The following is a 22835-nucleotide window of genomic DNA, read 5'->3' on the forward strand; positions in this document are numbered from 1 at the left end:
TAGAAATGAATGGCTGTTCTCGACAAGCAGCACAAAGCACTCAGGATACAAATGGGACGTGCATTTGGTCTCATCTGTTTCCTACATTTCTAGAATATTTGTAAATAATTGCATACTATTTTTAGTAGCCCCTTTACAATGCTCTCTGCCCCCCTATTCTTTCTCCATTTTTTCTTCTTGCTAGTCTCAGTTCCCTCTGTTGCTTGGGAGTTGTTTGGCCGGCCCATGCTGACCACTGCTCTATTACTGTGTGCAAGCTTAATTGGACAAGGTCAGCTGGAAGATGAGAACTGTTACCTGCCTGGGGAACAGCTGCTTTGTCCTGAAATCTCCTCCCCCCTTTACACTGCATTCGCTGGGGCACCATTCTGCAGCTCGGTTCTGCTTCTCAACCAGCGGCTCTGCTGATGGTTGACTGAAAACGCGTCGCAGCCCTCGTGCAGAGGCCGGCGGGCCTGGGGACAGGCTCACTGTGCAGGCAGGTAGCTGCAGCTCCATCTCGCAGGGAGGAATTTGGCTCCTCTTGCTTGCTGCGGCTTCTGGTGGTGTGTCCCGCTCGTGCGCTGTTGGGAGGGTGCTGAGGCACCACGGTGCAGGATACCAAGGGTCTGGCGTTAGTGCTGAGTGTAGAGCTAAGCTGGCTGTAAAGGCAGACCTTATGTTAAGCCCAAGACACAGAAATCTCAAAACTCTGTCTTGCTTAAGTCGTCTGTGTTGGTTTTGACCATGTTCTATGTCCGTTGTGTGTTTTCTGTACTTTCTGTAGCATGAACTTGTAGACTGAGAAGGCAGAAATGGATTCCAAGGGCAAACCTCAAAGCAGAAATATCCCAGTGACCAGGCAAAATGTCCCTTGAAACTCTGCAGGGCTGGGTCCTAATGAACCAGGAGAGATACCAGAGAGCCCACGAGAGCATCCTCTGGTGGAGCTGCTGTTAGTTGTGTGGTCCACACATTTCTCAGCACTTTATCAGATATTTTTAAGCCCTGGTCCCTTTTGTGTCCAATTTCTGTGAATACTTAAGGACCTGAATTTCACTGGAGCAAGTATTGATGTAGAGCAAAATGCAAACTTTTAATTGTTGCTATATTTAAATTCTTTGCTAGTGGTGTTTAACCCCACTATGCCTTTCCTTAATTGTAACAGAAACAATCACAGGCACTACTTCTGATCTGAGTAGTCACAGCCAGGTGCTCAGGCTTTGTATTTCTGGCCACTGAATGATTGCCATCAACTACCCACAGGAAAGCTTCACGTGGAAGCAGAGAGGAAAGAAAAACTGTTAAATATGCTCACAAAGTCATAGAAATGCAGTGTGCTCCTGGTGGGTTTTGTGGGCAGAAACAATTTTGGGAATTATTTGTTTAAATTAATAGAAAACATCCTGTTGTAAGAATCCCCACTGATCCTGATTGCGAGGGTAAGACGTAGGGAGAAAAATGGCTTATACGTGAAAGCACAGAGGGCTTTGCAGATCCAAGGCAGCGCTCCTTATGTGCACGGCAGCCCAGGAGCACAGCGGAACCAGCCGCTGCTTCTGCGGTCGGTGCTGTTTGAAACCCTCCACGTCGAGGGGGTTGCAGTAAATCCCACGTGGAGGAAGCAAAACGAGGGGACAGAGGGGACACCAATGGCTCCGTGCCATGGCAGAGCACTGCGAACAAGCCTCGTGGGGATAACCTGCTCCTCAGCCAGCCAGGGTCCTGGGAGAGCAGCCGCGAGGTCAGCCCCGTTCGGCGCTTCCCCCGTTCAGACTGCCCTGCTGCGGGGGGAAGCTGCTGGAATATCGGCTGGTGTTGAGAGAGTTCAGCTCCCTTTGTGCGCACGGCAAGCCAGGTGACAGACACTGAAAGGCCTGCCGGAGGTGTTCGGCACATGAAACAGGGTTTGCCTATTCTTAGCTTAAAATCTCCTGTTCAAAGAAACATTGTGTGTCTAGTGTAGGCAGAGGGAATTATCGTGCCTTTTCAACAGGAGAAGTTTTTTTTTTTTCCTAGTAATCCCCTTCTCCTGCTTTCGAACAGCCTTTTTTATGCCTGAAGCTGTAAGGTTTAAATTAAAGTGGGACGTTGTCTGCCGTAGCCAGCTTCAGCAGCTGCAGCCCCAGCCACGCTGCTCAGCCCCCTCCTCATATTCCCGTCCCGTCCTGTCCCCAGCAGCACACGTGCAGGAGGATCACAAGGGAAGAGCTCAGAGGTAGATGTGTCTTCACAAACAGGTCCCTCTGTTTGACTCAGAGGTAAATGTGTTCCCTCTGTCAGATGCTAAGACAGTTGCTGACAAGGGTGACTTACTGGATATATCTTTATTATGGGGTATGGCAATGATACCAGAGATCTCTGCCTTCTGAATATGTTGAGGCCCAGAAGAAACTGGAGTATAACGCAGGCTGTTTTGCCCGCTCAGATGCCTCAGCCATGCCTTCCCCATCCATCTGTGCATCGAGCCCTCGCCTTCCTTTTGTCCCACGTGCCACCCCGAACTGCCACACTCGCCCTTGAGATGCCCAGGGGGATCTTGAGTAGGGATGTTCCACTGGGAGGTGGAAGCGAAGGGAAGTTTTAGCACTGCAGATTAAGACTTTAAGTTTTGATAATTAGCTTAGCTTTAAAGCAAGTTGTACTTCTGAAGTGTGATGAAGATGTCAGATCCCAGCTGACCCTGGTTGCATTTGGAGTTGGGATGCACACAACTCGGCAAACGCCTTACTGAGGCGTGTTGAATTCATTCCTGGGACTGCATCCTGCTATCCGTGATGCTTCCGAGGGTGGAATTCAGGTCTAGTCCTTAGTTCTTCGTATTTCCAAAGGGATCAGTATAGATGTCTCAGCTGTCTCGTGCTTGGTTTTGCCCAGTATCTCCTGTTTCTGTGCCTGTGGCTGTTTGTCGACACCCTTCTTGGACTTTGATGTTGCTGATTTCAAGGCTTCACAGTGGTGCTTGATCTCCCCTCTGATGTCTCCTGATGTTTTATCATCTATGGAGTATTTTGGTTGTTCTTTTGTTGTCAGCCTCTTCCTTAGCTTACAGGTAGAAACCGTTTGGAAGGCTGAAATCCAAATTAAATAATGCTGCTTCCAAACAGTGTTTTTTACAGATGAGTAAGAAACCGAAACTCACACTTAAAACAGTGTTTTTAGGTTCCTCCCCACTATCATTTTATAACAACATAAAATTTGAATTTCTGACAAAATGGAAGCATTTTGTGTGGAATAAAGTGGCTGCTAAAACGGCCTCTTGCATCAGGGTTTGGGTTGCTGGTTGAACCAGCCGCGCAGCTTTGGGCTGGAGCCCCAGCGCGCGATCGAGGGGATCGCTGGGGAGCCCCAGCGGGCGATCGAGGGGATCGCTGGGGAGCCCCAGCGCGCGATCGAGGGGATCGCTGGGGAGCCCCAGCGCGCGATCGAGGGGATCGCTGGGGAGCCCCAGCGGGCGATCGAGGGGATCGCTGGGGAGCCCCAGCGGGCGATCGAGGGGATCGCTGGGGAGCCCCAGCGGGCGATCGAGCGGATCGCTGGGGAGCCCCAGCGCGCGATCGAGCGGATCGCTGGGGAGCCCCAGCGGGCGATCGAGCGGATCGCTGGGGAGCCCCAGGTCCCTCCTTGCTGCAGGACCGGCTGCCAGCAGGAGGGAGGAGGGAAAACCGTTCCAGGACACCTGTAAATCCCTGCAGCTCTGTGCTGAGGGTTCGACGTTAATTAGACAGCAGGCAGCAGTAATGTGCTGCGGTTCCCTTGGCTTGCCTGTTTCAGAAAGGGCAAAATCTTCCAGCAGAGCAAAGAAAGGGCTGTTGAAGGGGCAGCAAACTGAATGGAACGACGATAATTTTATGCAAATTGGACTTCAGTAGCAGATTCAGCTTGGCTGAATCACAGAGGGAGCAGAAGAATAAGGAAAGAAAGAGGGAGAGGAAAAACCCAATCAAAATGTATGGTTTGAGGCATGTTTCACAGCCTTCTGTTTAGATTCTTCTACAGAAATGAAGAAACACAAGAGGAATGCCACTGGTCCCAGCCAGTGGAATTGCTCTTTCTCCTGAGGTACTGCTGTTAATAACTACAAGTGGGTTATTCAGCCGACCTCCGCTGATTCCGCTATGCTGCCTGATTTCCAAAGCTTTGCCCCGCGCTGGCACTCCGTCACAGCTCGGTCTGAGCAGCGGCGCTTTGCATGCGTTGCCATCCTTGGCATCGGGGACACTCCCTTCCAAAAAAGAAAAAAAAAAAAAAAGGAAGGGCAAGGGAAACAAATCCAGATTCAACCAGGAGGTGCAGGGGGGGGCAGTGTGTTTTTGTTTGGTTGAGCAGAAGGAGTCATTGTAACGACAGAGCTTGCGTGGGTATGGAGCGGATTCTACTGAGATCAGCTTCCCTCGTCAGGAAGGACCTTTGGAAAAGTTCAGAAGAGCCAGGGAGAAGGGCTGGAGGTCTGACAGAAAGGACAGGGAAAGGAGCATTTGTGATGCCGGGTTTTTTTCTGTCTGTTTTCTGAAAGCTTTCCAGGGACCGTTACACAAGTGTCCAGGCGTAGGAACCGCCAGTCCTCTCCAGACTGTTTTTTCCAGCTGAAGCAGATCACATGCAGCTTTCCCACCATTTGCCAAGACCAAAAAACGTCTCAAGCCCCAGAGACCTTGTGGCCCTTTCGGTCCTGCCCACAGGCCCCAGAGCTCTCCCCGCTGCCTCCAAGTAAATTAAATACTTGCGTTACTTCCCATTGGTACGCCTTTAGGCCATTTTGTGCTTTCTCCTGTATGGCTTAAGGAGATCATGGGAATTTTTTGTGTCTTTACCAGTAACACACCAAACATACAACCTTGTAGTGAATCTGACTCTGTTGTGACAAAACCAGTTTGCGAACGGGACCAGGCGCAGCTGCTGTGGCCACGGGAACACACTGGTCATTAAGTACCGAGACTTCATGCCCGTAACTTGGGGTCTCACCCGTGGTGAAGGATGTTAAGAAGGTCTGTGGTTTGGCCTCCTGCAGGTTTCTGCACAGAGGGGAGGGTGAATGTCCAGTTACATGCTCCCCGAAGCTTTGCTTTCAACCTTTTCACATTGGCTGATCTCTTTGCACAAGCCTCCTGCATGCATGTATTTTTTTTCAATTTAATCTTTACTATTTTGAATGTCAGATCACAGCAATTTCTACATCATGCATGGAGCAATATGCTGCCTTATGCTTGTAGCCAGGACGGGCGAGGCTGTGCTGTTCCTATGCTGGTATGAAAATGTGCCCCTCACCTTCGTTCTGGCGTAAGAGCATCGCTGAGGCTCAGTCTGCATGCAAAACCGTGAAGAGTTGGACTGGTGGTGTAAAAGGAACTGTAAATTTTTCCTAAAATAAGCCTTAAGTTCTGCTTGCTCTTTTTTTGGTATTCAAGGTCTTGAATGCTGAAATGCAAAGCATCACATGGGGTTCATGTGCGTGTTTGCTTATGACTGCGTTGCTGTGGGGCCAGCGCCGCCGCTTAGCGCAGAGGTTGGGCAGCGAGGACTGGCCTTGTTTTCCTGAACCTGTTGCAATCTCCCCGTGCGATGTGGTCACTTTGTGCATCTGTGCTGCAAACTCCCGCTCTGGTCTTGCTTGTGAAGCCCATGTGGTGGATGCAAAGGGCTTGAAGTGGGCCCGACAGGGGATGCTGTAGAACCGCAGGGTGTCTTGCAAATACAATACTTCCCCGGGGTCTGTGTGCGTGTGGTGTACGTGGCCTGTGCTCCCTCCGTGGCAGTGCAGTCAGGTGGCCGGTGCCTTCCCAGGGTCAATGAAACAGAATTCTGCCTGATAACCTGATGGGTGACAAATTCGCATTTAGTAAATTGTAAAGTTGTTGCTGGTCTGTGGATCAGCTTGATGATAGTTCTTGATGATGGCTTTCACTAACCAATCTGTAACTAACTGTGGTTGTTTGATTACAGAGGGAACATCCCCACGCTAAACAGGTACGGTACTTGTCATCTTTTAAAATTTGAAAAGACAGATTAGAAAGAAGTAACCTAATACTTAATGTTTTAACATGTTTTGTTTTAGTGCCCTTTACTTGGGAAGCTCTCAAACATAACTCTTCTTTTTCTTTCCCTTTTCCTCTCCCTTCGTCTAAAACATGTTTTCAGCTTTTCTTTACCATTTAAAAGAGCTTTGCATGCAGCAATCTTTAAAATGACCTTTGCCAGGCGACTCGGCTCATCTGCAGTAAGGCGCACGGCAAATTTCCAGCAGAACGCAGTTTCTAGGGTGTGTTTTTGGAACGTGGCCCCTCTGGGTGTCCCAGGGACGGCCGCCCCTCGCACACAGTGAACCTGCTGCTACTCTGGTTTCTTGTGACTAGCTTAGAATTTGTCGAGGCTGTTTCACCTCCCTCACACCATAGATGAATCTACATCTCCAACAGCTGACAGCATGTTTTGTTGTGTTTTGGACACTAATTTTTCCTCCCGTGTCTCAGTTGAAAAGTATTTCTTGTTTTAAATAATACATGAAAAATGTCTACTGTCTTTTTGTTTAGTTACTGTTCTGTGGTATTTTTTTGTATTAGTTGTAAGAAATGTACAGCAAGGCATGTCCTGAAAGATTTTTCAAAATGTGAATACCTATTATTTATTACTGCTTACAAGCCTATTTGGGGAAAAATAGTAAAAATGGGCTTGAAAGTCCCGTGGCTCTTAATCAGAGATAAATTGTGGAAACACAGAGTGACTAAAACGTGGAGAGCTATTAATCAAACTGATGATACTTCAGACTTGTTAACAGGGTACGTAGGACTGTATCACAGTGCTTTTCTGTACGTGGAAAGAAAGAATCTTAGCAAAGCTGGTGAGTGGCCGTGTCAGCGATCCCAGCCCGGCCCCGTTCCCGTGGCTGGTGCTGCTGTGTCGGCTGCGCCGCTGCGTCTGGAGCGCGGCTCAGAAATTAGAAATAACTATTGCAGAAAAGGTAAAAGCCAATTCTAGTAGCCAGGGACAGGATGCCTGGTTAGTTGTATCCTTTTTGTTCACTGTGTGAGAAACAACTTCTGCTAGCCTTGACCATAACATTGCAGGTCTTTAAAAAAAACCCCATAAAGATAATAAAAATACCCCAAACACCAAAATAAGACAAACTATTTCCCAGCTGGTGTGTGCTGCCATAGCAGATGAACTGTATGAGAAGTCAGTGATAACTGTAAGTTGGGGACCTTGCCCTCAGCCGGGAAAGAGCGCTGACCTGCGCTGGATGCTGCCGAGACTGAGCAAAAGAAACGAGCAGGGGCAGCGGCAGCGGCAGTGGCAGTGTTTTTACAGCATGGCTTAAATTAGATGGAGGAGCACATGAATTTGAGCAGCGGTTAGGGTGGAAAGCACTGTAAGGGGACGTGTTCAGGGCAGGAATACTGGTGTACGACTATAGAAATCCCTGTTTCCAGTGTGGGATTTTAGAGGGGTCACTACCATGCTGCGTTTGAGGAGCGTAAATTACAGTATCACTGTGGAAGCATTAAGATAATATTAGCTTGGTATACTTCAGGTTAATTTGTAAAAACTTACTAAATCTTTAAAGTGTCAAAGCTTAGAATTATTGTTTATCTCAGCATTCCACCTGTAAAGCCAAACATACACACAGGAGGAAAAATGCGTTCAGCTTTGCATAGTCATAGTTCACCTGTCATCTCAAGAAACTCCTTCAGAAGTACTTGTTTTAAAGGGTTATAATGTTATTTCCCAACTATTTTAAGCGTTCCTGGACACCGGGACAAGGTCTGGGTAAGGACATTGGTGGCACCAGGGACATGGCAGCGTTGAGGGGCTCGGGGAGGCCAGCGCAGCGGGTCTGACGTGCTGCAGCGCTAACAAATGCACGGTTAGACGGGATAAACAGCCACAGTTCAAGTGCTCAAAGCACACACACGACAGATCTTTCTCCCTTGTCCCTACTAACTGTGGTCTCGTTGAATTGCCGTTTAGAATGTCCTTCTCTTCCAACCTCAATCACTATGGGATGGTCCACGTGGCGAGCGTGAGTGATGTCCTGCTGGACAACTCGTTCACTCCGCCGTGCCAGCGCATGGGCGGGATGGTCTCCTTCCGCACCTTCGAGGATTTTGTCAGGTACGTGGGGAAGGGTGACGATTGTTTGCATCACCAGCTTCACGGTGGGCCCAAATGGAGCTGGACAAAATCTCTGCCTTGTCTAGAGTCACGTTTAAACTGATCCTGAGCCTGTTTGTTAAGATTCTGGAGTCTCAGGTGGAAGTTTGTTTGGATCCCCTTGTCTGTCTCCTGGAGGTAACTGAGTTTCAGGCTGCTGTCGGAGCAGTTTGTGGCCAGAAGGGTCAGCATCCTGCATTTCTGCAGATTGGAGATCATTTCCAAATGTGCTGGTTTCTTCTAACGCTCTTGCTCACGTGTATGTATGTGGGAGGATGTGTTGTTCTTTATGCTTTCAGCCTTCTAGGAGCAGGCAAAAAAAGCCCAGCAGAGCCTGTAGCAGTTGTGCGGGCCCATAACCCAAGATCTCTGACAAATGTTGGGAGATCCAGGCTCTGCGGTGGTTTGAGGGTGGGGAGGTGTCGCCTGCTCCTCTGTTGAGTTTGTCCTGCGAAGGACATGAGTCCTGGTCTCTCCCTCCCCTCCTTATCAACACGGTCTGTGGCTTTCAGTGCCGTGTTTTTGGGTGGGCTAGCAGCAGCGTGGCGATGGCTGACAGCGCTCTGCTGTGTTGCAGGATCTTTGATGAAGTGATGGGTTGCTTCTGTGACTCTCCTCCCCAGAGCCCGACGTTCCCCGAAGCTGGCCATGCTTCCTTGTATGATGAAGACAAGGTGCGGTAGTTTTTCCTCTTGAGGTTGCGCTCGGGTTGGAAATGGAAGGCGTGCAGAACGCCGCTGGGACTGCAGGCTGGGTCCTGCTCACCAGTTCAGGTGCTGGAAGCTGGAGTTAAGAGCTTTATGTATTTATGTGTGTGATTTTTCACTTGCTCCACAGCAGGTGGTTCGAAGTAGGTGGCCGTTTCCAAACCCTGTGCTAAAACTACGCCTAAGTCTCTTCCCCTCCGTGTACATTTAGTTTGTAGCATTTAACATCAGCAGCATTATGGGATCCACAGCAGTGTAACTGAGAGCTTAGACCCACGGTTAGCTTTCCAGACCTTCTCTGTTTTAGGGTTGTATCTGGAGCTACGCTTGCAGGGGTTAAGTTGCTAACAGTTTGTTTATGGGGAATATTTTCCTTAAATTGCAGACTGCCCGCGAGGAGCCCATTCACATCCTTAATGTTGCTATTAAAACGGACAGCGACGTTGATGATGACGGGCTGGCAGCAATGTTCCGAGAGTTCACGCAAAGCAAGGTGAGTGGCCTCAGCTCCTCTCTGCAGCTCTGGGCTTGTGCAGGACGGGTCTTTCTGCTTTGAAAACTCAATATGTTCCAGTTGTTTTGGTTTTTAAGCAAACAAATGCAACAGTTACATCTTTCAGCAGCTTCCTGTCTCTTTAAGAAAAGAAAATAATCAAATATAAAAATTTGAAACTACTTCTGCCTTTCCTCTGCTTGATCATGCTCCAGGCGTTTTATGGGAGGGGATAAAAGGAAAGAAATAAAAAAAAAAAATTCCAAAACACATTAAACTATCAAATAGGTTGATCCAAATTGTCCAAATAATCTTCTAGTCCCAGCATGTTGTGTGTGGTTTTTTTAATAGAAATTAGGATCATATACTTGTAAATGACTTGTGGAGGAGATTGCGGCAGTCAGTGTAAATGGAGTTTCTCCAGGTGCTGATGGCTAATCGCTCCGTAATAGCTGTGGACTTGCTGTGAGACCCACATTATTACGATGTAATCAGAATCCTGTTGCTATGCTGTTATTGTCTGCCACTTGTGGAATTTTAAAAGCAATAACAATTTTTGCTTTTTAAATCATGGCATTATTAAAGTTATTTTCTTCCTCTTGCCATGAGTATAGTCACTGATGCTCATTTTCAAAGGGCTTAACCTTAGTAAAACATTTCAGTCTGTGCTGAAAGGGGTTGTTTTGTTCCTGGTCTCACTGAGTTCTTGTTTCTTTTTTGTTCTTTTTTTTTTTTTTTGCTTTGCTTTTAAATTGGAAAAAAAAGGAGGAGAAAGGAAAAAGTTTTAGAAAGAGAAGCAGAATTATGAGATCTTAACATTTCAAAAGATCGGTGGTGTGGCAAATACCGATGGCAGCACTCATTTGAAATGTGGCTTAGTGGAATTTGCTAAAGAAGCACCCAGAGTGGATATTCTCTCCTCTATTTGACAAAACTGAGTAAAACCTGTCGGTTATCACCTTTGCAAATGGACACATCTGTCCTTTGGTCTGGGTCGTCTGTGTTTGTTGTGCCAGAATCAAGTATGTGCCAGGTGCTGCCTGGGCTCGGTCCTTTAAAACTCCTTTGTTTTCTGTGGCCTGGCCGTGTCTGCGCTGTGCTGCCCTCCAAAAGTCGCCTTTGCAAAAAGGAATATTTCCTGTAAGACTTGTCAATGACTCTTGTGCTTTGCCTGTGTGGAATGTTATGTTCTTGGGCTTTGCTCACGACCTCTTCGGGTTTAAGATATTAGCTTCTGTGCTACTGGACAATCATCAGGTAAGAAATTGGCTGTGGGCAGACGGCGTGGGCTGGGAACTGGCAGCAGAGATGCAGGGGAGGCTCGAGAGCTTCTTTGCTTCAGAGGAGATTTTGCCATGTTTTTGATGTTCTTTTCCTGTTAATCCAGTCACCTGATTCCATCCTTGCCTTTTGACAGAAATCGGTCCTGATCGAACACGGGATTCGGAGGCTGACGTTCCTTGTAGCACAAAAGGTATTTTGATATAATATCTCTCATGCTGTTTAGAACTCTGTGGTTTTGAGATCATAATAGCATTGACATTTGACATGGGTTTTTTTCCAAATTAAATGCTTTATTAACTATATTTAGTCCTCTCTTCACTGTTTTTGTTCTCTGAAATTTGAGATGGTTTTGATGAATTCACTTAAAATTAATTTACAATTTTAAACAATCTTGACACCTCTTGTATTCATGAATTAATTAATTTTTGATTTTCACCCTAATTGCTAGCTTTCTTCTGCCTTTCTTTTTTTTTCTTCCTATGTTTGTATGTTCCGTTTGTTAAGGACTTCAGGAAACAGGTCAACTATGAGGTGGATCAGAGATTTCACGTGAGTAGCAGGGGCCTAGAACACGGTGGGATTCCTGACCCGAGGCCAGGAGACACCTGAGTGCCTCCAGGCTTCTCGTTTGGTTCTTAGTCAGGCATTTCATGCCAACCTTGGTGTCAGAATAAGAGAAGTAATTAAACAAATATCTGACTTCAAATGCTGGAGTTGGCCTTTTGCGTTTGGTGGGGCTTTTCACATGCTAAAGCCTCTCGTTACCTGCTGAACTCCTGACCGCCACATTCATAAAGATCTTGCTTGTTTCTGTACTGTTTTGTAGTCTAAAATGTAATGACACAATTAATTTTTTGTATTATTTCTTATGTAGGGTGGTGATTTCTTTAGGCTTCTTACTGATTTTAAAATAACTTAGAGGAGCAGTAGAAGTGACTGGCTAAATTTCACGTAATGGCTTAGTGGTGTGACAAATGTTTGCTCTTACTGCTAAGAATGACTTCTTTCCCCAGGGCCTGGGCGTCAGGGGGAGGGCTGATTCAGCCCTGTTATCAAAGTGGCAACATAAGGCGAAAACCAGATTTTTATCCCTCGTGCATCTACTTTACAACTCTGAAAGTTATCAGGAGTCTTGAAAGTGCAGGAAATTCATCCTGTGTCCAACAGCCCTGGTTTAGCAAGCTTTACGAAAGGAAAACTAGGTTACAAATCAGCAGAAACCGTATTTGAACAAATGTAGGCGTCACCTCGTGAGAATCGCTGCCCACAGTGCAGGTACAGATGCGGATCAACAGCCTGTGTGGGAAACCAGACTGTTTGGAGAGGTGTTGGGACCTTCAGCAAGAAAGTCTAGGAAGTTTTAGAGAACCGAAGTGGTACTTGGGGAATGAACAAGACAATCTGTGACCGAGCGCTGCAGCGCGTGTCGGTGGTCAGGAAGGAGACGGTGGATAAAAGGAGCCGTCTCCAAACGTCAGTGCTGAGCTGCCGTGGGGAGCCAGGGGCTGTGGACGCTCCTGGTTGCTCCTGCTGGCTCACCCCTCTGGGACCCTGGGTGGGTGTCAGACTTGATTACCATCTCCTACGCTATTCCGTTTAGTACTGGACCAACTATTAACTTAGTCGGGGCCTGGGCTTAGGTTTGTTTTTGTTTTAATTACAGTCTATATAATTAGTTCCCAGCATGTTGAGGTAATAGAGAGTTGCTCCAGCAGGCTTCCAATTTCCTCATCTCATTAGGTTTTTAACATGATTATTAGTATAATAATCAACTATGATGATTTCTGTTGTAGCTTTTCACATTCTGCAGTTTGCAGGGTGTCTTGATTGGCTAATTTAGGCAAATTATTTTGATTGTCTTGATGATGGTTGGTTGATTAGAACACAGCGGGGGTATAATTCTTCTGCTTAGGAAATGGAGCACTCTTTTGGATTTTGGTACCAGAGCACTGAGAATTTTGTGTGTGCGCACATCTAATGATCGTATTTGCCCACACCACCAGTCGGATGCCTTGAAAGCAATTACATCGGTGGTGGAATGAGCATAGCTGATGTTAGGAGGCGTCGGCAGTGTGCAGAGCAGGACAGGTAGGAGGGATTTGGAACAAAAGTGAGGACACATGGAAGTGGTTTGTGTTCGTAGAGTGCAGTTGATGCTCTGGGCTCACCGATTATGCCCGTTGCCTGAATTTTCAGGCAGGATTTCCTGGACCGCTCGCTGGTCTGGAAGACACGCTCCAGGCAAGAACAGGTTGTTTCGTTCAACTGAGAGTCATCAAGTGAAGTTCTAGGGACTGTTCTCTACAGGATGCGAAGAAGGTGATGAGCTAGGTTACTTCTAGCCATAAAAGCTGTGTTGCTCAGTAGAGCCTTATCCTCCGTCACCGTGCACTGAATCCAGCCAGGGCAGCGCGTCTTTCATTGATAGTGAAACGTGATTCAGAAATTCAGTGACTAAAGGTCAGATATCTTCTTTTATTCTTAATAAGACAGTTCCAGCAAGTTGTGTATGCTTGTTCATGTCACCTTTAGCATAAAAGACTGGTATTTTTGGGTTGGTGCAAAGCATTCACAAAAATTCCTCCACCCAGGAAAATTGCACAGAAACGGGTGGTTTTCCTCGGCTGGAACCAGAGGGGTAGGTAGGAGGTTGCTGTCTAGTCTTTCTCCCTTCTAAGAGATGTGCAATATGCCACAAAAATGTAAAGCCCTTACAATTTGCTAGGGTTTTATCTGTGCAATAGAATAGCAGAGAAACCTAATCATATTTGGGGGATTTTTGTAGAGTACTATTTAATACATGAGGATAAGGTTATTTGATTGCAATTCATAGTTTTCCTTGGGAAGGAAGTACTTCTAGCAGTAATAGCTATAGAGCTGTAGAATACAGATCATTGTTTTGTGTACGTCTGCTTACACAATGGGGTGTTAATATCATTGTGTGGCTCCCACACGTTTCCACAGTAATAATAATAATAGAAGTTGTTTCCCACTACCATGTTTGGACAGTTCTGTGTTATTGCCTGTTGATAATTGACAGGAATAATTAAAAGCCAATCAAGTAGTGTCTATTGCATTAGCAGTGAAGAGAGGTTTAAAGCACCTCTGCTGCCTTGTGGAAGGTAACTTGGTTTTCCAGCACCCTTTGTGATGTTCAAAAGTACCTTGTAGCAACTTGTGTCATCCCTTGTGCTGCGGGGCTGCTCGGGGTCTGGGCCAGGAGCAGATCAAATCGCTTCTGTTTGCGGGGCTAACAGCATCGCTTTTCTTTTCAGAGGGAGTTTCCAAAGTTCTTCACGTTCCGTGCCCGGGATAAGGTGAGTTGTGTATTCTGAATAATTTTCGCTCAATGTTGGCTTTATCCTCCTTTCACATGACTGTTCCTTGCCGGTCTGAGAGGGTGGGAGCTGCCACAGCCCAACTTCCCTGCCTGTAGTACTTCAACAACTTCAACGCATCTCTTAGTGCTAAGGACTATGCATCTGACAGAGAATTTGGGGTTGGATTCGTTCGAATTGTAGTGTTTTAATTAAATATGAAATTTCATAAAGAGTTTTGGCTAGTTCTTCCCATCCTCAGTGTTTCAGCTTAACTCACCCTCTTCTCTTACCCCCTTTTCTACCTGCACGGCACTGGGTGCCTCCAGTTTGAGGAGGACAGGATCTACCGGCATCTGGAGCCGGCTCTGGCTTTCCAGCTGGAGTTGAACCGAATGCGAAACTTTGATCTCACCGCCATTCCCTGTGCCAACCACAAAATGCATCTGTACCTGGGAGCAGCCAAGGTCGAAGTGGGCACAGAAGTGACGGACTACAGGTTCTTTGTCAGGGCCATTATAAGGCACTCGGATCTGGTCACCAAGGTGAGTTTTGTCAGCCCTGCAAGGTCTGTTTCCAAGACAGGGTATAAGACACGAAGTCGTAGGAAGGTGCATACAAGCACATCACCCGTGCAGAGCACCGTGGGTGTGCGCCCGCGCTTTGCCAGTGTTGCTCTGCAGCAAAACATCTTCCAAGACCTCGTGTTCTGCGCTTCAAGGAGATTTTTCTGTGGCCCGAGTGGATAGTCAGAAATGCTGGCATTCTGAGGCCGCGGTTGTTTCTGTGTTCCTCCTGCCCGGCTGCAGCAATGGTTTGCCTGGCCTGGGTCTGGATTCACGCTGACCTGAACGAGGGCACGATCAGCCGGGGCGCGGATCCAGGCGGTGAGTCCTGGCTCCGCCGTCGCTACGGGGCCGTGTCAGGGCTGCACATCCTGCTGAAACTCATGTAACGCATTTTCTCCATCAAGTCCTTCTGCAGTTTTTCAACCGCTGTGTGGTTGGGCTGTGATTTTTGAGTAGAAAATAAATGATTTGTTGATAATGTCTGGCAGGAAGCCTCCTTTGAGTACCTGCAAAATGAGGGAGAGCGATTGCTTTTGGAAGCCATGGATGAGTTGGAGGTGGCATTTAACAACACCAACGTGCGCACTGACTGCAACCACATCTTCTTAAATTTCGTGCCTACTGTCATCATGGACCCGTCGAAGGTACGGTCTGTTCTCCAGCTCTGAACTGTTTCTTGGGTTTGACTTACTACGATTAAATGGTCTTTTGCTTTCTCTTTATGCCACCTGTTTGGCAGTGAGGAAGGAAGAAAGCTTTGTTTCGTCTTCCGATCTTTGAATAAATATTAAAAGTAAGATTTCAGAACTAGCAGAGCTCATATTTTTAGTGCAGTAACACTGTCCTTCAGGCAATGCAGTTCACTTCCTCTGTGTGAACTAAGGACCAGTTTATTAAAGTATGTTTTGTACTCGAAACTAAACTTACTTTTTTCAGTGTGTGAGCTAAACAATTTAAATAAGGAAATAGCTTTAAATGCTCTTCTGTTTGTTACAAAAGCTCAGATTCTACCCAAATAAAATGTGAGACAAGTCATGAACTTAAAAAGAATTTGTAAATCCAGCTACAAAAAGGAACACCTCATTTTCATTCTCTGATACAAAAGCACAGAGATCAACATTATAAATAAATGAACATTAAGCTTTGTAACTGCATAAATGAAAGTGTTTAGGCTTAAAGCATGTTTCTGGTTAGCAGGGCCACCACAAAGAGTCCCACATAAACTGCAAAGGCTGCATTTAGTTGGAAATCAACATTCTGTTCATAGTTACCCAAGGATGAGAATTGACCTTTCCTAATGAGAATAACTGGAAGTTTAAAAAGATGAATTGGTTATCAAAATAAGTATCTCTTGTTTGCTGACTTTTAAGTCATGATTAAAAATTGGTGGCTTAAATGACTTTTGAATAAACCCTCTTTCAGTGCATCCAAAATCTTTAGTTCCTGGAGGTTGGGAAGCAGGTGGGATGCGCGGCTCCTGGGACTTCGGCTGCCACTGTGTCCTGTGACTTTGCCCTGGGCTGCTGGGGAGAAGAGGCTTTTTGTTTTTTGAAAGGATGTTAAAAACAGCCTATAAATTCCCTTCTTTTAATATGCGCTATTTGCCAGCAGTAGTATTTTATAAAGTTTAATAGAACACCAGAAGGCCAAGCTCCAAGTAGTAATTGCTTTGTTGATTTAAAGCACTGTACCGCATGTGCGGTGAAACATGATTATTGTGCATCCAAGTGCTACAGAATGGTTTGTCAAGGATTTTGCTTTGCTGTGTTTTGTAGTTTTTAGCTGTGGGCTCTGCTTGCAGGGAGGAAGGGGATGGAGGGGAAGCCCTGGGCCCAGTGTGGTGCGCCGGGAGGAAAAAGGAACGGGAATGGGAATCCAGGGCTGTCCCCCCAGCTCAGTGGTCCCCAGGTTGAGTTCAAGGCTTATTAGGAGAACGAACGGGCCACCGAGGTCCCGTAACAACACGGGGCATGTGCTGCTGCTGGTGCTTCCATCTCTGCTGGGATGTTCCTCTGGGTGCCCCTTTGGGCAGGACCTGACAGCAGCAGGTGGAGGTGACAAAGTGCCGGATGTGTCTGGAAGGTGAGGGAGGTTCCTGTGGTGTGTTTTCAGATCGAGGAGTCGGTGCGGAGCATGGTGATGCGCTACGGGAGCCGCCTCTGGAAGCTCCGCGTCCTCCAAGCCGAGCTGAAGATCAACATTCGGTTGACGCCAACAGGGAAGGCGATTCCCATTCGGCTCTTCCTGACCAACGAGTCGGGCTATTATTTGGACATCAGCCTGTACAAGGAGGTGACGGACTCCAGGACAGGGCAGGTATGGCCCCATACGGCTCTGTGGTTTGATGCGCAAGTTTTTTTGGGGGGACACGCGATATCTGATACACTCTTCTGTGGTTTGTGGTGCTTTCAGGTAATATAAAATTGCCGTTCAGCTTTGCCGAAGGAAGAAGAATGTAAAGATAATCTTGCAATAGGCAAGAAGGCGTGCAAAATGTAATCAGTTTTGTAGAAGTGCATGTCTTCTAATTGTTTTGTACATACCTTCAGTCATTTGTACATCTGTTTTCTCTGTGGCAGAGTGCTCAAAAAAGTAATAGAAAAGTAATCGCTGTTGGTGCTCATCCTGTAGGTCGTAATAAAAAATATTATTAATTATACGTTTCCCTGAGTAGATAGAGAAAATCCGTGAACTCATCTTTTAAATTCTAAAGATATAGGGAATGACCTGAGTAGGATGATATAAAATTATTGAAGGTGCTTTTATATCATTTTTATGAAGCATAATGGTCTCTTTTGTAATGGTTGTGGCTATTCTGGTATTTCTGCTGTTCATGGCGTAGGAATAGTCTGGTTAACTGAAATACTTACATATACTAAAATACACGGAGCCTGGGATGCATAAAGATATTTAAATACAGAAATGTTTACATCTCCCTCTGTAATAATCTCTCTGCCATGCAGCAGCAGAACAAATCGCCGGGGCACCGCTGGTGTGCACACAAGTGCTGACTCACCTGTTCTCCCCCGGAGGTTCCCAGCGCGGCCTGGCGTGCAGGTCCTGGAGCAGATCGTGTCTGTGTGGTTTACTTCCTTTCTGCCTTTCAGTGGAGATGAGGAGAGAAAAGGACATGTTAATAATCTGCAGCAGCTGAGCTGTGTTAGCCAGTTGTGAAGGTCACCTTTCCTCCTCAACTCTGGCTCTGATGAGCTTCGTAGTTTTGAAGACAGAGAATGTGCTTATGTGTGTACAGCTTTTAGCAATTTTTCCAATATTTAATCTTTTTATTTGATTCCCCTTCCCCCCCGATATCAAACTAGTTCTATTAAAAAATTATACTGGTAGGAATTATTTCAATTAATGCTTTGAGGAGTTGGGAGGAAGGTTTGTCTTAAAAAGTGAATACCTTCAGGCTTTGGAAAGGCCTTTGGTAAATCTTCCCCCTCATGACACAGTTTTATAGGAGGGATTCAGATCTATGTATTTTTTCCTGTGTTTTCAGAGGCTTATTTTGAACGTAGAGAACTGTTCTACAAAAGTCCAAATGTTACTGATGTACCGGGTGCTGGGCACTTTCATCACTTTCGAAGAATGGAAAAATAGATTAATCATGAGTGCCCCATGTCTCTCGTTTCTGCAGTTACGAGGGGCGATGCTCAGTACTGACTGCCAGCCCCACAGAACTGCTCAGAAACTGCCCAGAGATTGGGGAGAACGGAACTCCCGGTGCAGAAACAGATCCTAACACAGGCACTGTCACAAAAACTTGTTACCCTCAATAAATCTTTCTCCCATTGAAGAAGCTACTTCACAAAGCGACATTTGTGAAGACTGAAGACTGCATAAACTACTATTTTTAATCTGAAACCCGAGATATGCTTTGCTTACTGAATTTTATCTTTAATGGAATTCTTCAATTACATCACCTTCAATTAGAAAAAGATCTGTGGTTTGTAACATCAGATCTGATCCCTGCTCTGTTAAAACCACCGTAACCGCGCTGCCTGTCAAGTGTGTTTCTGTGGAGCCCCGTTCGTGCAGTGTTGTCCCCGTTACACGTTGCTCCTGGTTCTCAGCTGAAATAAGATTTCCTTCCGAGTCCGAGAGGAGCTGAGAGGAATATATAGTGCCATGAAGCATGGCAGCTGATAATTCATGTTGCTACTCTGGGAAAATCTCTTAAACTTACAATATCAAAACTTCAAACAAAATGACATATGCAAGTCCTGACCGAGCTTCCCCGATCCATCAGTGGAGATGCAGGTCCCGCGCTGCTCGGCTGTATAAATAACGGAGTTCTCCTCTCTGCTCCCAGCTATTGCCATCCATCGGCACAGATACGGCGTCAGGGGAAATTCTGCTGAATGGGGAGCCATCTAAGTCAGGGGGTTTTCTGCGGGGATGTGGCTCTGCTCACTTTGCTTTCCACTGTGATATGGTAATAAGTCAGTGATACTGGGATCGCGCAGTAATGGGCCAGCGCTGTTTCCAGAGGGTAGTGAGGCATGATGAAGCACGGTCTTACAGGGATACGCGAGTATTAATGTATTTGTAGAGAACAGAAACGCACCCGATCGATCTGGAATAGCCCAATGATTTTTGGTGTGATTTGAATGAGATGGGTGTGTGGACCCAGTGGGTGAAGCTGTAACTGGTGATGTTTTGTGCTGCAGATTATGTTCCAGGCGTACGGCGATAAACAGGGACCACTTCATGGCATGCTGATCAACACCCCGTACGTGACCAAGGACCTGCTTCAGTCCAAGAGGTTCCAGGCCCAGTCTTTGGGGACATCGTATGTCTATGACATTCCCGAGATGTTTCGGCAGGTAAGTGTCCTTAAGGCCCGGGGGGTTGTTCTAAACTTTGGTACCTGCAGAGCCCTTCTCTCCGTTGCCACCCGTGCTCGTCAGGGAAACAAGTGGCTGCCAGGGGTTCCCCAGGGTCTGCACAGCTCTGGGGTGAGTCTGCTGTAGGAAATTAGGGCTCCTGACACGCTGCTGCTGTAGTTCTGCTAATGAGTCAAGCGGTAGAAGCTGAAATGTAAAACACCTTTTGCTTCTTGTTATATTTCTTTATTTTCCCACCCTGTTATTCAGCCTTCCTAAAAGGTTGGACAATGCAGGGGGGATAGTTCCTAGGACAGGACTCGTACATAATTAAGTGTGTTAATGAGTTGCGGAATTGTGTATCTGATTTGCTGGGTTCTGTGCTGAACCACATGATTTGAATTATGCTACTTTGAGTGAAACTGTATTTCATAGTTTAAATTCCCAAGTGATATCCACTGAATATTGTCAGTTAAATTGGGAGGAGGGATATTTCAGATGTTCTCCCTGGAATATTAAGTCACAGTGGGTTGAATAAAAACACTTGCAGCTGATATTCTTAACAAGAATTTATCTTTTCATCCTCTAGTCTCTGATTAAGCTCTGGGAGTCTATGAACGAACACGCGTTCCTGCCCACCCCACCGCTGCCTTCTGACATGCTGACGTACACCGAGCTGGTGCTGGATGATCAGGGCCAGCTCGTGCACATGAACAGGCTGCCGGGAGGAAATGAGGCAAGCTGAACTTTCTTTAACGCTACTTTTCTTTCTATATCCTGCAGTACATTGTGGTTTGGACTGGGTTTGACAATTGTAATGAAAATTTACCAGCCAGGCACAAAATCTATTCATTCAGTCTTTCACAGATGAAATCTTTCTCTGGAAAATGAGATTTTTTTGTTTCATTAAAACTTAATACCTTCCATACAATGGGTGTTTTAACCTCCATAGTAAATGATGATTCCATTTCAAACCTGTGCCTGTGCTGTTTTTCCTTCATAATTAAAAAGTGCTCATTCAGCTCTTCCAGGTAACTGGGGTTTGTATTTGAGCAAAGTATGTTTTACAAGACTAAATAGAAATGTTTTCATTTGCTTAAGAAACGAAAACCCAATTTTCTGCTTTCCATTGAGCTGCTCAGGGTGCGGTGTTTGTGCAGCACATGGCAAGGTGTGCGCAACATCCCCCTCTAGTGAAGGATTTTCTTGCGAGTAACAAGTGCTGGTGCTGCTGGGATCCGTTACTCCGGCAGCTCAGGCAGCAGGAGGCTGTGCTGGCGAGATGGGGTTTGCTGGTGTGTCCGGACACTGGCAAGGCAAAGATTGCAGCATTGAAATGATGGAGAATAAAGTGAACTAGTAGAAGATGGTGGTTGGTTTGGTTGGTTGGTTGGGTTTTTTTTTGCCTAGGCTGGGTGGGATTCAGTAAGTGAAATGTTCCTGCGGCGATTTAAATATGAACAGTTGTAAGTGGTGATATAATTTATGTTTTTTCTTGGCATCATAGAACTAGCACCGTCCTTTCACTGGATATGTAACTTAAGCCTTGCAAAAGCCTGTTCAAAAACTTCAAGTATAGTGATGAGAAGAAACAGGGGTTTTCATCGCTATTTACTGCGTGTATCTTAACAGGGGAAGGGTTTGAAGATGATATTTTCAAATTGAACATAATCAGTAAATGTTGACTATGGGAGCGCTGTGTCCTTGTCTTCTGCTGACCTATAGAAGAAATGTTTTAACTAGTGTAATTAAACCTGAAATGAGCTATTGCCTGCATTCCTGGTGGACGCTGAGGCTGTGGAGGCTGATGCCATCATCTTTCTCCCTTTCTCTGCTCTCGTTCAGCGTTTGAGTGGATGGTGGCTGGGGAAACAGCAAAGTCCCTCAGGGACGTCGCTCTGTTCTTGCTGAAATTACCAGCACAGAGCTGCCTGGGCATGAACATGTAGTGTTTACTCTGCCAGTATGAATACAAATAGTCTTATTATAAGAGATTCTGTACCCAAAGACCACAAAAAAAAAAAAAATTAGGAGGTTTTTTTTAACCCTTGGTAGTCTTGGTTGTGCTCAATCTGAAAAGAAATTGTTGGGGTGTGCAGTGTTACCTCCCGCCCGGGTTGAGGCCCTGCCGCTGTGGCTGCTGCGCCCGGGGCCGAGTCGCTGGAAACTGAGATAAACGAGGGGAAAAGATGATGTTCCCCCTGCATTTGTGAGTCTGTGAGCTGAAGATCGCTTCTTGTGGAGGCGTATGGCAGACTCTGACCTGCTTTTAGTGACTGCCCAGAGCCGGGGCGAGGCCGCTGGCCGCGGAGCCGGGACCCAGCGCGGGGTCCCCCGGGAAGCGCCCCGTGCCCCCCGGCCCGTCCGCAGCTGGGCCAGCGCTGCAGGACCGTGTGCGCCTGGGAGGAGGTTTGAGGCTCTGGCGTTGAATTCTGTTCCCAAGAGCCGCACACAAAAGCTCATTCACAGCGAGAGCGCGGTCTGAGGCAGAGCTCTGGCGCAGCCTCAACGACAGGTGACATTCATTCCTCTGTGCTGCACTTGCTTTATCTGGATGAGCTGACTTTAGGCTTTTATGGTTTAATTCTGTTCAGCTGAGGAAACAAATTTTCAGAAACTCGTACTCGGGTTTCTCTTTCCAAAGAAGATGGCTGCAGGGGTGGAGAAGGGAGAGACAGGATGCTCGATAAATTCAGAGCATAAGCCTTTTCTTTGTTAGGGCTGTAAGTGGATCCATTCTGCTTGCCTTTTTTCTTTTGAACATCAGTCTGCATAGCATCTGAGCAGAGAAATACAGCGTCTTATCTGCCAGGAGGCAAAGGTCCTTGGGGCAATCCATCTAGGTGGCAGTAGCTGGTGGCATTGCATAGGAAGAGGAGACGTGCCCCAGGGAGCAGGAGGAAATACGAGTTGGTTCTGCGCTTCTTCCATTTGATACAATGGTGAACCGTTCTCAAAATATGGCGCATTTCACTGGCTCTGTAAACTGCGTGAGTTTAAGGAAGAGTTTTGTCCTCGGATGGATGTATTTGACTGCAAAATGCCAGAAGCCCCTATAGACTGGAAACGGTGTTGAGGGGGAGATGGTCCCTGTGAGCACAGCAGGGAGGTCAAGGTTCCCAGGCTCTGCGGCGACTTGGCTTGGGAGCCTTGGTCAGAGTTTTCGCTGCTGCAGTTTGCTCGTATTCTAATAAGAAGGGACTGCTTTGGGGTGTTGTGAGGATAGTGGAGACAAGTATGTTTTAAGAGTCTTTGAATTTCTACTTACTAATTGCTGGACATTGTGTTACACAGTGTCGCTCCAGTTTTGGTCAGTGATGCTGGATGGGCATTGCCGGGGGTCTGTGCCCCAGAGCTGCTGAGAGCTGCTCCGGTCAGATGGGTCAGGGTGCTTGGGAGGAACTTTCCAAGGGGGATTTTTTGTTTATTTTTTTCCCCCCAGCCAAAGTTGCTGATTTTCTGAATCCAAAGTCTTTTGAGAGATTGTACATCGTGTGGTTTTTACTACA

The 22835-nt window shown here is 46.5% G+C and overlaps 1 protein-coding gene across 9 annotated transcripts in view; it reads left to right on the forward strand.

The window, feature by feature from the left end:
* Positions 1 to 22835, forward strand: part of ACACA (acetyl-CoA carboxylase alpha) — a 121936-nt gene that overhangs the window by 50045 nt on the left and 49056 nt on the right. For 6 of the 9 annotated variants that reach the window (XM_065646888.1, XM_065646891.1, XM_065646889.1 and 3 more), the window contains 12 exons: positions 5923 to 5946; positions 7945 to 8088; positions 8705 to 8801; positions 9220 to 9327; positions 10745 to 10801; positions 11116 to 11160; positions 13887 to 13928; positions 14258 to 14473; positions 14986 to 15141; positions 16610 to 16813; positions 19171 to 19326; positions 19916 to 20062. In XM_065646888.1, coding sequence (XP_065502960.1) covers positions 5923 to 5946; positions 7945 to 8088; positions 8705 to 8801; positions 9220 to 9327; positions 10745 to 10801; positions 11116 to 11160; positions 13887 to 13928; positions 14258 to 14473; positions 14986 to 15141; positions 16610 to 16813; positions 19171 to 19326; positions 19916 to 20062 — 1396 coding nt within the window. The remainder of the gene's footprint in view (positions 1 to 5922; positions 5947 to 7944; positions 8089 to 8704; positions 8802 to 9219; positions 9328 to 10744; positions 10802 to 11115; positions 11161 to 13886; positions 13929 to 14257; positions 14474 to 14985; positions 15142 to 16609; positions 16814 to 19170; positions 19327 to 19915; positions 20063 to 22835) is intronic. The other 3 variants (XM_065646895.1, XM_065646894.1, XM_065646896.1) reach the window with 3 other exon arrangements.

The sequence above is a fragment of the Caloenas nicobarica genome, chromosome 17 (genome assembly GCF_036013445.1).
Source record: "Caloenas nicobarica isolate bCalNic1 chromosome 17, bCalNic1.hap1, whole genome shotgun sequence".
NCBI classification, from domain to species: domain Eukaryota; kingdom Metazoa; phylum Chordata; class Aves; order Columbiformes; family Columbidae; genus Caloenas; species Caloenas nicobarica.